Here is a 13,767-nt window from a genome sequence, read left to right on the forward strand (position 1 = left end):
GAGGTGATGAGGTTATGGATGGTCTGGGAGATGATGGTTTGGTGGTGGGGGGTGGGGTCATGGTCAAGGGGGCAGTAGGAGGGGGTATCTGCGAGCTGGCGTTTGGCCTCAGCGGTGTAGAGGTCGGTGCGCCAAACTACTACCGCGCCTCCCTTGTCTGCTGGTTTGATAGTGAGGTTGGGGTTGCAACGGAGTGAGTGGAGGGCTGCGCGTTCCGAGGGTGAGAGGTTGGAGTGGGTGAGAGGGGTGGGGGAGTTCAGGTGGCGGTTAATATCGCGGCGGCAGTTGGCTATGCAGAGGTATATCGCGGCGGCAGTTGGCTATGCAGCACTTGTACAAAAACCATCTTAAAAGAATAATCACTCATATATTCCATCTGTTGTCACAACAGTGTTTAGGAGGTTACAAAGATGAATTTTTAAAATTGTGTACACGTGATTTTTAGGCACCATCAGTTCATGGAAACAATTGGCAAACCTTTCTTACAAGATCTCTCACCTGATACACCTGGGAGTGGTAGACTAGATTGCACTGGAGGTCGTTCCAACTGTCGCAATACCAGTACATCACCATCCTTCAATCCATATGCTGTCAGAGTCAGTCGATCATCAGTCAATGGCCTCTCTGCAAAGATTATCTAACACAGAAACAGCACTCAGGTTTGACTCACATTCAGTGATTCTGCCATTGGCACATCTTTGTAAGTCTCAAAGACTATGGTGGGAATTATTCATCAGCCACAAGACAAGTAGTATAGTATTTAATATTCCTTCAGGGTACACAACCTGCCCATCTACTGGATGTGCTCTTTTTGCAATTTTAATCCCACTTTACATGCTCATGTTTTAATGTTGTTGCGAAGATTGGGAAAGCTTGTCAGTTGCACAAGTGACCACTTGGGGCACTAGCCCACTATGTTTAGGGCAACCAAAAATCAGCAATCACTGCAGCTTTGCAAGAGCCACTGACAATCTGAGAGCAAAATGTCTGTAAGAGGCTGTGAAACAAATATTTTTGACTGGTTTCTGGTAAAATACAAATGACATATCTCCAAGAAACTGTTTGCTTAACATTTATGGCAATGGATAGGCAATGAAAAAGGAAAGATTAGAGTGGTACTGGAAAAGCACAGCAGGTCAGGCAGCATCCGAGGAGCAGGAAAATTGACGTTTCGGGCAAAGGCCCTTCATTAGGACCAGTCCTGATGAAGGGCCTTTGCCCAAAACGTCGACTTTCCTGCTCCTTGGATGCTGCCTGACCTGCTGTGCTTTTCCAGCACCACTCTAATCTAGAGCCTGATTTCTAGCATCTGCAGTCCTCACTTTTGCCTAATGAATAAGGAAAGTCTTACGTTGTCTTGTTCTGTAATGTAAGCCTAAAGTTCAATATATGGACTGCTTGCTTAGAACTTCAACTCTTGGGTTGAGTTTTGCTAGCTTATTGATAAATTTCTTTATTCTGCCCAGTAGCTAATGTCCAGATCAACTACAGCAAGCCTCTCTTCACAAACCACATTTATATCTTCATGAGTTTCAGTAATATTCACAAAGAATGTCACTGTTTGCCATTTGAAACAAACCCACTCTTATTTCACTAGAAACCTACAAGATAACTTTTCTCTGTATAAAGATATGAGGAAAACATGAACATTTTGGACTTTTCCTTGATATTAATTACGTAAAAGATTTGTATGTTTATTAAAGCAACCAGGAAATTATTCACTACTCCCCCACTTATGTATTTGCAAGGCAAAGAATAACAACTTTCTTACATCATTTGCTCATAAACAAATATAGTTTACTGTATTCAAGAACTGCTTACAATATTTTATTAGTCTGACGTACAGTTTTTTTCTCATGTACTTCAGTTTTATTTATTACTAAAAGCTTTGAAACAAACAGTTGTACATGTAAACAGATCTATATATTGTTACCAGAAACCAGCCAAAAGAATTCAGTTCTTCCAGACTTCTTTTTATGATAAATTTTCAGTTAGTGAATCAAGCCAATTTTATAATATAAAACAAAAATACTGAGGATGTTGGAAATCTGAAATAAAAACAAAAATTGCTTAAGAAATTCAGGTGTGGCATCATCTGCGAAGGGAAAGCAAGGCTAACGGTTCGAACTGAAGGGTCACTGGACTTCATCATAGAATCCCTTCAAATGTTAACTCTGCTTTCGCTCCACATATGCTGCCATACCTGGTGAATTTCTCCAGCAATTTCTGTTTCAATTTCATAATGTACATGGAGCAATTTGATTCAGCTTCTCACTGTTCAATAATTATTTTTAAGGCATGGAGTTGTGAATTGAAAAAATATAAAAATGGAATTACCGTACAGAACTCCAATGTGATTTGTCTTAATTTCTAAAGTACTAATTGCCCATTTTTGATTTGAGGTTTGTTTTTAAAATACATGATTAATGATTTTTATCCTTGCTTGATCATTGATATCAGACCAGCACATTCAATTGTTACTTATTGCTGGTTGATAAATTTGACATTATAATCAATTCGATGGAAATAACTCATAGTAAAAATCTTGTGCATGTCAATGCACTTTCCTATCTACATTAACCTAATTCCTGCCGCACTTTGGTGATTTGACACACAATATTTGACTAATTCAGTCACTGCTAAACAGTGACACTAAAAATTTAATTCCATTAAATCAAATTAAGAAACACAAAAGTCCTGTTAATATATTTTTGATTATTTGCAGCAATTCAACAAATTGCTTACGGTGGGCTGGATGATACATTGTTTCAGATATGCAGGCGTTTTATACTATACAATACACAGATATTACAACAAACTTTTTATAAATTGGCACCAGGAGAGTGCCAGTTGATCAAATGTCCCAGATAATCGAGAGGTCCACACAATTAATGTTAAAAACACACACTAAGTAACAGAAACGTATTGCAATGTGAAGTCACAACACTGTTATATTTTATTTACAGCATAAATCACCTTGATAATAACACAACTTTGCCTCAAAGCAAAGAGCCTTCTGACTCACATCCTCAACTGACTACTTGAACATTGCAGAGATTGTGGTATTTGAACATCTGACTCAAAATTGAATCAACTGTCAATATTTCATGTGACCATTCAACTGAACAAGTATTTTTTATTTTTTCACTGAGGTAAATAAATTTTAAAAGTTATAATAATTGGATGGAATAATATAGTAAACTTTGCAATACTTGAGGTTATTATTTTTGCCTTTAAAATCATTAAATCTCATTTTAAAGTTGACAATGTCTCTAATTCATTGCCTCATTGTTATCTGATGAAAGGCCTTCGTTAGTTGAAATTTGTTGTAATTCAAACGCCATCTGAGCCAACTGTTACTAGCATTTGCAAATATAACAAGTTCCAAACATTTCCATTAATTTAACATATTTCTGGAGTATGTCAGTATGTTGGAGGATGCTTACATTCTGTTATTAGACAAAGAGCCCACAAAGGCTGACATAGTGGCAATGTCATTGGACTAACAATCCAGATACCTGCATTAAGGATTTGGGTCAGATGTTCAAATCCTACAATGGCAGCTGGTGGAATTTAAATTCAAATGGCCATGGAACTTTCATCAACTATTGCTAAAAACAATTCACTTGTTCTAGGAAAAATTTATTCTAGGAAAGAAATCTGCCATTTTTATCTAACCCAGCCTTTATAATGCATAACCACGGCAATGTGGTCATCTTTCAACTGCCCTCTGAAATGGCAATAAGGGATGGGCAGAAAATTCTGCTCTTATCAGTGATGTCATCAATCTCATCAAGGATTAAAAAATGGAAGTGCAGTTCATTTTACAGCCACAAAGTAATTGATAAGCATTCTTGAAATCAATCACATGTTGATTACTCAGCAAATCCTCAAGCCAATTAGGAGTCAAATGGTTTTCTTTGAGTATCTCTTTTCAAAATGTGAAAAACATATCTGAGGATGTATATACAGACAGGTGCAGTTGTATTTGAGACTGTGTAATTCCTGTTACATATATCCGGGGATGTACAGATGAATGTGTGAATATAAATTCATTGCTAAAAATAGGTACAACCACTGCAAATCACTCCTCCGTAGCTGAGGATAAGGATGTATATAAGTAGTTCCAACTGTGTACATCTGGGTTGGCTGGTATTTATTCAGAGACCAATATGGATGTAGGCAGATGGAGCTTGCAGTGTATTTGAATGTCTATAAGTACCCATTTTATGTTGCTCAATTTTAAAAGTTGTTTTGTTTTAACTGTGGTCAGTTAACGTACTCTCATTTTGCATTATAGTTCTTAAGAAAGTTTGTGCGAGATCTGAGGAACAGCTGTATCATCCATTCAGCACCAATTTGGAGTAGCTTCTCTCCCTTGTTGCACCCCAATAACACTCAGCCTCTGCCACTCGCTAACCTTCCTGCTCACTGTGGCCCGACAATTTGCAGCCTCTTCCAATCCCTGACCCTCTCTCCCACCTCTAACCCTCTACTTCGAAGCTTCTACTGCTCCTTTCCAAACAATATTTCTGTTAAATAAAGGGAACTATGGAACTATGAGGGAGGAGCTGGCCAAAGTTCAATGGTGCAATACCTTAGGAGGGATGACAGTGGAGGAACAATGGCTGATATTTTCTGTGTATAATGCAGAAGATGCAGGATCACTTCATTCCAAAAAGGAAGAAAGATCCTAGGAGGAGGCATGGGTGGCCGTGGCTGATGAGAGAAGTTAAGAAACATATAAAGGTAACAGAGAAAAAGTATAACATAGCAAAGGGTCAGGTGAATTGGCCATACTAAATTGCCTGTAGTGTTAGGTAAGGGGTAAATGTAGGGGTATGGGTGGGTTTCGCTTCGGCGGGTCGGTGTGGACTTGTTGGGCCGAAGGGCCTGTTTCCACACTGTAATCTAATCTAATCTAATCTAATCTAATGAAAACAAACTTTTTACATTAATTTTGACCAGGCTCATTTATACTTTAAAAAGACACTGCAATAGACATGTTCTTAGGCTAAATTAGAACACAACATGTGAACACACACATGAATATGTGATAGAAGAAACACATTTAAATAATTACATAATCTTTACTTAGGGAGCACATTAGTGTTTATACTTTTGAATTGTCATAGAAAAATTTGAAGTGCTGCCGCTAAACTTATTTAGTGTATGGATTTGGAAAATTCTCCAAACTAACCACTCCCTTAGCAAAGCTGGTCCACAACAGATACAACACTGGCGCTGACCTGACAATATTAAAAAGTGCCTAGCATATATGAAGCAAATTCAACAAGGCTAATAACTGCCTTATCAGTCTACTCTCGACTGTCAGCAAGAGAGATGAAAAGGGTGCTATCAGGTAGCACTTATAAAAGAATAACCTGCTTACTGATGCTCAGTTTGTGTTCCACTAGAGCTGCTCAGCTCCTGGCTTGCTCTAAACACAGTCAAAAGTGCTGAGTTCCAGAGGTGATGAAGTAGTGACAGCTCTTGTGATCAAGGCAGCATCGTGAGGGCTACCACTGCGCAGAAACACCAACACATTCCACCCCTTAAATTCACCTGGACCATTTTTGACACCTTTTTCCCCTTCCTGGACCTCTCCATCTCCATCATTAGGTGAGTGGTCTGATGCATGGCAGATGCAGTTTAATGTGGATAAATGTATGGTTGTCCACTTTGGTGGCAAGAACAGGAAGGCAGATTACTACCTAAATGGAATCAATTTAGGTAAAGGGGCAGTACAAAGAGATCTGGGTGTTTTCCAGTCAATGAAAGTAAGCATGCAGGTACAGCAGGTAGTGAAGAAGGCTAATAATATGCTGGGCTTCATAACAAGAGGGATTGAGTATAGAAGCAAAGAGGTTCTTCTGCAGCTGTACAAGGCCCTGGTGAGACCACACCTGGAGTATTGTGTGCAGTTCTGGTCTCCACATTTGAGGAAAGACATTCTGGCTATTGAGGGAGTGCAGCGTAGGTTCACGAGGTCAATTTCTGGAATGGCGGGACTACCTTACGCTGAAAGACAGGAGCAACTGGGCTTGTATACCCTTGCGTTTAGAAGACTGAGAGGGGATCTGATTGAGACGTATAAGATTATTAAAGGATTGGGCACTCTTGGGGCAGGAAACATGTTTCCGCTGATGGGTGAGTGCCGAACCAGAGGACACAGAGGACCAGAGGACACAGAGGACAAACGGGGTAGAGCATTTAGGACAGAGATGAGGAGAAACTTCTTCACCCAGAGAGTGGTGGCTGTGTGGAATGCTCTGCCCCAGTGGGCAGTGGAGGCCCAGTCTCTGGATTCATTTAAGAAAGAGTTGGATAGAGCTCTCAAGGATAGTGGAATCAAGGGTTATGGCGAGAAGGCAGGAACAAGATACTGATTAAGGATGATCATACTGAAGGGTGGTGCAGGCTCGAAGGGCAGAATGGCCTACTCCTGCACCTATTGTCTATTGTCTATCTTGCATCTTACCTCCTGCCACATTTCCACAGCCATCACTCACAGCGAGTGCTATGGAGAAAGTGGCATGCACAGAGTTCAACAGCAGAAGGTTCAGTAAAAGGAAGATTCTGGGAGGTTCATGGAAGTGGGCAGAAGGGTCTGGAGGATTGATAGCAAGTGAGGGTACATGGAGCATGACAAAAGGAGGCCTATAGCAGGTAGAGACAGCTGAGATCAAGTGAATCCTTTAAGGAGTATAAAGTTTTAAACAATTCACTGGAGATTTCTTCAATGAGAGTAACAGTGTTCATGTAGCGTAAGTGGACTTCCAAGGCATTTCTTACATAATAAGCTATCACATTAGATTTGTAAGTAAAGTTATAGTGAGCTCATAGAATAAAAGAGACATTAGCAACATGGATATATGATTAGCTGAGTAACAAAAGAAACAAGATTTCATGGCCTGTGGTCTCCAAAGTGTACTGTCTGTGAGTTTGGTGGAGTCAGTATTAATCAGTGGATACATCAGGGAATTAGACTGTTATTTGCAAGGATTAATGTGTAGGGTTCAGAGTAGCACTAAGTACTCATTCGATGAGCTGTCTTTCGCCCCTTAATTGCACTGGAATAATTCTGAGGTTCTGTTATAGCCTCTGTTTCTCAATCCTTCCATGAACGTGAAGAGTTTTGAAAGGGTGCAGAGAAGATTTACAAGGATGTAGTCAGCTTCGGAGGATTTGTCTATAGAGAGAGGCTGAAATCAGCTGGGGCTATTTTCCCTGGAGCGTAGGAGGTTGAGGCGACCTTAAATGGGTTTGTAAAATCACCAGAGGCATGAATAGCGTAAATAGACTAGGTCTTTTTCTCAGGATAGGGAAGTCCAATACTAGAGGGCATAGGTTTAAGGTGAGAGGGGAAAGAAATAAAAGGAGCTCAAGAACTGTGCTGCCTTCCATTGTTAAAGATGACTAGACTAGTTTTAGGTAAAAACAAGGACTGCAGATGCTGGAAACCAGATTCTAGATTAGAGTGGTGCTGGAAAAGCACAGCAGTTCAGGCAGCATTCAAGGAGCAGGAAAATCAACATTTCGGGCAAAAGCCCTTCATCAGGAATGAAGGGCTTTTGCCCAAAACGTCGATTTTCCTGCTCCTCGGATGCTGCCTGAACTGCTAGACTAGTTTTATAAAAGGCTATAGATTCTCCAATAATGTCAGGAGGTTATTGAATAAGATTCAAGCGTATTCACAGCAGTCGGTTCAAAGACTAGTGATCTCCTTGGATGCAGAAAAGGCATTTGATTGGGTCAAGTGGCCATATCTTTTTATACCCTTGAACAATTTGGTTTAGGGGAGGTTTTTATTAGGTGAGAAAGGGTCCTCTGTAGAGATCCTCTGGTGGTGGTCCTCACCATTGGTGAGAGAACTAGTAATTTTAATATCTGTAGGGGCAGTTGGCAAGGCTGTCCCCTCTCACCACTACTTTTTATATTGGCTATTGAGCCACTGGCAGAGGCTATCTGCAGGGAACCTAATACAGCAGCCCAGGAAGTAGGATAAAAATCGCATAAGATCACATCATATGCGGATGGTATTCTTGTCATTTTGTCGAAGCCAATGATTTTGGTGCTTGTATTGTGTCATCATAGTCTTACCAGACTATAGTGCTGCTCCCTCATTAGAGAGAAGCGACTGGTGGTGATTTAAGTTGAGGGCCACCAAGAGAGGTAACCCATGCTGTTGGCATCACACTGCTTTGCAAACAGACAACCAAGCCAACTGTTTAACACAACTTATCAATTCAATTGGTTCCTTTTCAGGTTATAAGATTAATTTCTCAAAATTGGAGGCTATGCCTATAGGTCTTAGAATATCTGACGTGGAAGGTGAATCACAGTTTGGGGGGGGGGGGGGTGTTCTTTATTTAGCATCTTTGTTACTCCTGCCTTTGATCAATTGTTTAAGGCCAATTTTGGCCATTTGCTTGACAGGATTAAGCAAGATCATCAGCGATAGGCCAAGTAACTCTTAATATTGTCGTAATCCTATAATTATCAGTACTGTGGCAGCTAGGAGAATCTCCTGCTTGGGTGATTTATTTGAAGGTGAAATAATGATGTCCTTTGACCAAATAACCTGCAAGTATGGTCTAGCGAGCAGAGACCTTTTTCATTTTTTTTAGGTCAGGGATTTTATTCAAAAAGTGACCATGCTTTTGACCGACTCCTACGGATCCGTCACAGAGAAGAGGGTGCTTCATGCTAAAAGTACTCTCTCTGTTAGTACTCTTTATCATATGTTGGAGGGTGATCTTTCCGAATCATTACGGACCTTCATTACGTCCCAAGTGTAAATTAAGTATTGGTACTCTCACTCATTGTCTATGGTCTTGCCGCAGGCTCCGTACATATTGGAATGCTGTGGCAGGAGTAATAAAGAGCATTTTGAGAATCGAAGTTAAGACGGACCCTAACTTTCTTCTCCTGGGCCTACCCAATTTATTTTATTTAGCCGCTCATGGAAAAGAACTTTTTAATATTCTCACTTTTTGTGCAAGGAAAAATATTTTGATGTATTCAGTCTCTGAAAAACCCCCGGGTTTGTTTGATTGGCTTAGGCTAATCATGGAACATATTCCTTTGGACGTTCTTACAAATATGTTACACCAAAAAACTGAAAATCTTTGTAAGATATGGTGACCCTTTTTGCACTATCTAGATATAGAATTATCTAACATCTTATTTGGACTTTTGTGTAGCCATGACGATCTGATTTATTGAACTTGATGCCCTTGAAGGAAGAATTTTGAATAAATTCATGTGTAATATCAATGCTCTCGGAGGTTGGGAGCTACTGTTTCATTGTGCTAAGCTAGTTTATTTATTTGTTGCCTTTACTGATCTGTTCATCTTGCACAAGAGTATAGTTGTGTTTTGATTGTTTTTTTATTATTTATATAGTATTTTTGTTGGTTCATTGTTGTTAAAATTTTGTAATTTTATAAAAAAATTTATCTTTCAATAAAAATATCTTTTTAAAAAGGGGCTTAAGTCTCAATTTTTTCATGCAGAAAGTGGTATGTGTATGGAATGAACTGCCAGAGGAAGTTTTGCAAGCTGGTACAATTACAATGTTTGAAAAGCATCTGGATGGGTACATAAATAGAGTTTACAGGAATTTGGGCCACATGCTGGCAAATGGGCCTAGGATATCTGGTTGGCATGGACAAGTTGGACCGAAAGGTCTGTTTCCATGCTGTACAACTCTATGGTAGTAGAGTATACTCAAGCGAGAAATCAGGAGGGTTAAAAGAGCACAAGAGATAGCTTTGATAGATAGAATTAAGGAGAATCCAAAGAGATTCTATAAATACATGAAAGGCAAAAGAATAACTCGGGAGAGAATAGGGTCCCTTTACAATCAGTAAGGCCATCTTTATGTGGAACTGCAAGAGATGGGTGAGATGCTAAACAAGTATTTTGCATCAGAATTTAATGTGGAGAAGGATTTGGAAACTGCAGAACTTGGAGAAATAAATAGATATCTTGAAATACATATACAGAGGAGGATGTACTAGACATTTTAAAACTCATAATAATGGATAAATTCCAGGACCTGATCAGGTGTATCCCAGAACTTTGTGGGAAGCTAGGGAAGTGTTTGCTGGGCCCTTTGCTGAGGTATCTGTATCATCAATAGCCACATGTGAGGTGCCGGAAGACTGGAGAGTGGTTAATGTGGTGCCATTATTTAAAAAAGGTGGCAAGGAAAAGCCAGGGAATTATAGACCGGTTAGCCTGACATCAGTGGTGGGTAAATTGTCAAAGGTGATTCGGAGGGACAGGATTTATATGTATTTGGAAAGGCAAGGACAGATTAGGGATAGTCAGCATGGCTTTGTGTGTCGGAAATATTAACTCACTAACTAGATTGAGCTTTTTGAAGAAGTGTCAAAGAAGACTAATGAAGGCAGAGGAGTGGATGTGTGTGTCTGGACTTCAGTAAGGCATTCGACAAAGTTCTGCATGGCAGACTGGTTACCATAGTTATATCACATGGAATCCAGGGAGAACTAGTCATTTGGATACAAAATTCGTTTGAAGGTAGGAGACAGAGGATGGTGGTGGAGAGTAGTTTTTCAGACTGCAGGGCTGTGATCAGTGTTATGCCACAAGGGTTGGTGCTGGGTCCACTGCGTTTTGTTGGTAAGTCAGTACTAAGTTCATTGGTAAGGTTGGAGATGACACCAATAGTGGTGTGGTGGACAGGGAAGAAGGTGTTTTCCCTGGAGTGTTGGAATCTGAGGGGTAACTTTATAGAGGTTTATAAGTTTATAAACTCATGAGGGGCATGGACAGGGTGAATAGTCAAAGTCTTTTTCTCAGGATAGGGGGAGTCCAAAGCTAGAGGGCATAGGTTTACAGTGAGAGTGAAAAGATTTAAAAGGGACTGAAGGGGCAACTTTTTCATGCAGAGGGTGATGTGTGTATCGAATGAGATGACAGTGCAAGTGGTGAAGACTGCTTCAATTACAACATTTAAAAGGCATCTGGATAGGTATGTGAATAGGAAGGTTTAGACAGATATGAGCCAATTTCTGGCAAATGGGACTAGATTAGGGTGGCATGGTGGCTCAGTGGTTAGCACTGCTGCCTTACAGCACCAGGGACCCGGGTTCAATTCTAGCCTCAGGCGACTATCTGTGTGGAGTTTGCACATTCTCCCCGTGCCTGCGCGGGTTTCCTCCGGGTGCTCCGGTCTCCTCCCACAGTCCAAAGATGTGCAGGTCAGGTGAATTGACCATGCTAAATTGCCCATAGTGTCAGGTGCATTAATCAGAGGGAAATGGGTCTGGGTGGGTTACTCTTCGGAGGGTCGGTGTGGACTGGTTGGACCAAAAGGCCTGTTTAAACACTGTAGGGAGTCTAATCAGATTAATTTAGGATATCTGTTCACAAGGACGAGCTGGACCAAAAGATCTGTTTCTGCGCTGTAGATATCTATGACTCTATAAACAGCGAGCAGCAGAAACAATAAGGAGTTAAGTTAGTGTACTTCCCAATCATTTCAACACTTCTTGATATTCTCTTTACCAATATGGGAAGTTAGCAACGTAAAGTATATCAACTTCCAAGGTATGATCCTCCAGTTGATGAAACTGCTAAAGATCTGACTAGACCTTTCCATTGGTTTTCATGAGAAAAACTGGTTTATTTAAAATATCATTTCACTTAAAATTATGTTCTTGAAAAGTACAACATTAACTTAGAACTTACCACATTTCTTATGTTTAAGGAGGTCTTGTACTGCAATGTCCCTACCTCAGCCAGAAACTTTGGGTCAAGCCTCACCCCAATACTCGAGGATCAAGTGCAGTCATAACACAGTCTATCAACCTGCAAATCGTTCCATCACATGCCAATGGCAGATCCTAAGAGCAAGAGAGGCTTCTGGTCAATCATGTGATGGAAAGACAGCTGTAGCCTCTAACAGCACCATCCCTAGCTCTGTACTACAACATGCATGATGCAAGCTGCCACAGAACTTCAACCTCCCAGAGTGAAGTGTAACACACCATTACCATGTGTTTACATACTTTGAATTCTGTTCAAAGCCATATACAGCCCAGAGTTCAATCTACTCTATTGTAGATAGCTGGATTATTGAATAATATTAAATCTTGGGGAGGTCGTGGGGGGTGGGGTTGGAATTGTTATATAGCATGCAGATGTGTATTGATTTGTTTGTGAATGTACCCGGAATCAGAGATGCAACCAAATAGAAGTATCCCTAGTGACAATCAGATGCGGAGCTTCATATCATAGTATGTATGGGTGTGATTATATACAGAATTACACGTATACACTCATAGAATGGATATCAATTGTAAAAAAATGTTAGATGCTACTATGTATATTCTGGAGTAGATGTAATATCCGGGTGTGGTGGTGTACTTAAGCCTGTACATGTCCCTCATTCTCTCACCTGGCTCTCAGCCGCAGGGATACTGCTCTCCATTTCACAGAGAGCCCGAAAAGTCTCCAACTGCATGCCGCCATTCACCTGCAGGGTGAAGGTGATCTCGCTCAAATCGCGCCGGACGCAGTAAACGGTGAGCAACATGGCGACAACCGGCTGCCGAGCACCGAAACACGGACACAGGGACACAACTGGCCCGGGGAACCAGCACCAAAAGCCAGGCGCTCGATCGCCGACTAGACCGAGGCCCAATCGCCCAAAGCAGAAATTCCACCAAACACTCCACACACACACACCAACTCCGCGCTGTACAATCCACCTAACCGCACTGCCGCAAACCGGCCCCGCCACTGTCGCAAAGCGAGCCGCACAGCAAGTGTACATGTCGCTGTCTCTCTGCCATCTTGATGAGGAAATGAATTCATTACCTTTTACCTACTACCCCCAATCCTTATAAGGTATTCACTGTGTAATAACTACCACAATGCATTAGTCCAGGTCCACTGATGATGGCTTTAGGAAAATGCATCTTCTCTTTTAGAAATTAGCCCACATTCCAAAACATAAATTAGTTTCGAATTTTTGGGTGGACAGAATTCTGTTTTCTTGACATCTTTTAAAATCACTAATAGAAGACTATGACATATCTATTTCATGATAATGTTGTTTTGCTGAAGGACATGTTCGTCAGAAAGCAAAATGAAACAGCAGTAAGAGACCACAGCATCAACTGTTAATTTTAAATGAAATTATCATCAATGTTCATCCTTGTAACATGCTTACATGATCCTGACTTATTAGTTTGTTTGGGATAAGTCCTAGTAATTACAATTTTCATGCATCAGCATTTGATATTTTTGAAAGTTACATCAAAATGAAAATCATGTTGTGCAGCAAAACATTAAAAGCAGAGTTTCATGCTCGATTCTCATCAGAGTCCTCAGCCAAGATGACAAGAAGCTATTTGATTGGTCTCAGCATCTCAAGGGAGAAGACAGGCAAGAAGAAGCCTAGATAGGATGATGTTTTCTTCAGCACTGATAAAACAGCCAGATGACACATCATCCGGCAGACATTTGACAAATGGTCATACGGATGAAGTATGAAACAAAACAGAAGTGGTTGGAAAAGCTCAGCAGGTCTGGCCGCACCTGTGAACAGAAATCAGAATTAATGTTTCGGGTTAGGGGAAGGGTCACCTGACCTGAAAAGTTAACTGATTTCTCAGGTGTGCCAAACCTGCTGAGCTTTTCCTGCAATTTGATTTCATTTCTGATTTACAATATCCACAATTCTTTTGATTTTTATTCAGGTGAAGCATGAAGTTTGCACTCAAGCAA

At 40.6% G+C, this 13,767-nt stretch overlaps 1 protein-coding gene across 3 annotated transcripts in view; it reads right to left on the minus strand.

Moving 5' to 3' along the window:
- The window catches only part of ddi2 (DNA-damage inducible protein 2), a 40,286-nt gene extending 27,470 nt beyond the window's left edge, over window positions 1-12,816 (minus strand). The window contains exons 1-2 of one of the 3 annotated variants that reach the window (XM_043675755.1): window positions 12,434-12,809; window positions 499-637 (exon numbers count right to left, since the gene is read on the minus strand). In XM_043675755.1, the coding sequence (XP_043531690.1) occupies window positions 499-637; window positions 12,434-12,571 (277 nt within the window). In that variant the 5' untranslated portion in view covers window positions 12,572-12,809. Of the gene's footprint in view, window positions 1-498; window positions 638-12,433 lie in introns of all 3 variants that reach the window. The other 2 variants (XM_043675756.1, XM_043675757.1) reach the window with 2 other exon arrangements.
- Between the last annotated feature and the right edge of the window lie 951 nt (window positions 12,817-13,767).

Source organism: Chiloscyllium plagiosum, chromosome 34, assembly GCF_004010195.1.
Source record: "Chiloscyllium plagiosum isolate BGI_BamShark_2017 chromosome 34, ASM401019v2, whole genome shotgun sequence".
Lineage (NCBI taxonomy): Eukaryota > Metazoa > Chordata > Chondrichthyes > Orectolobiformes > Hemiscylliidae > Chiloscyllium > Chiloscyllium plagiosum.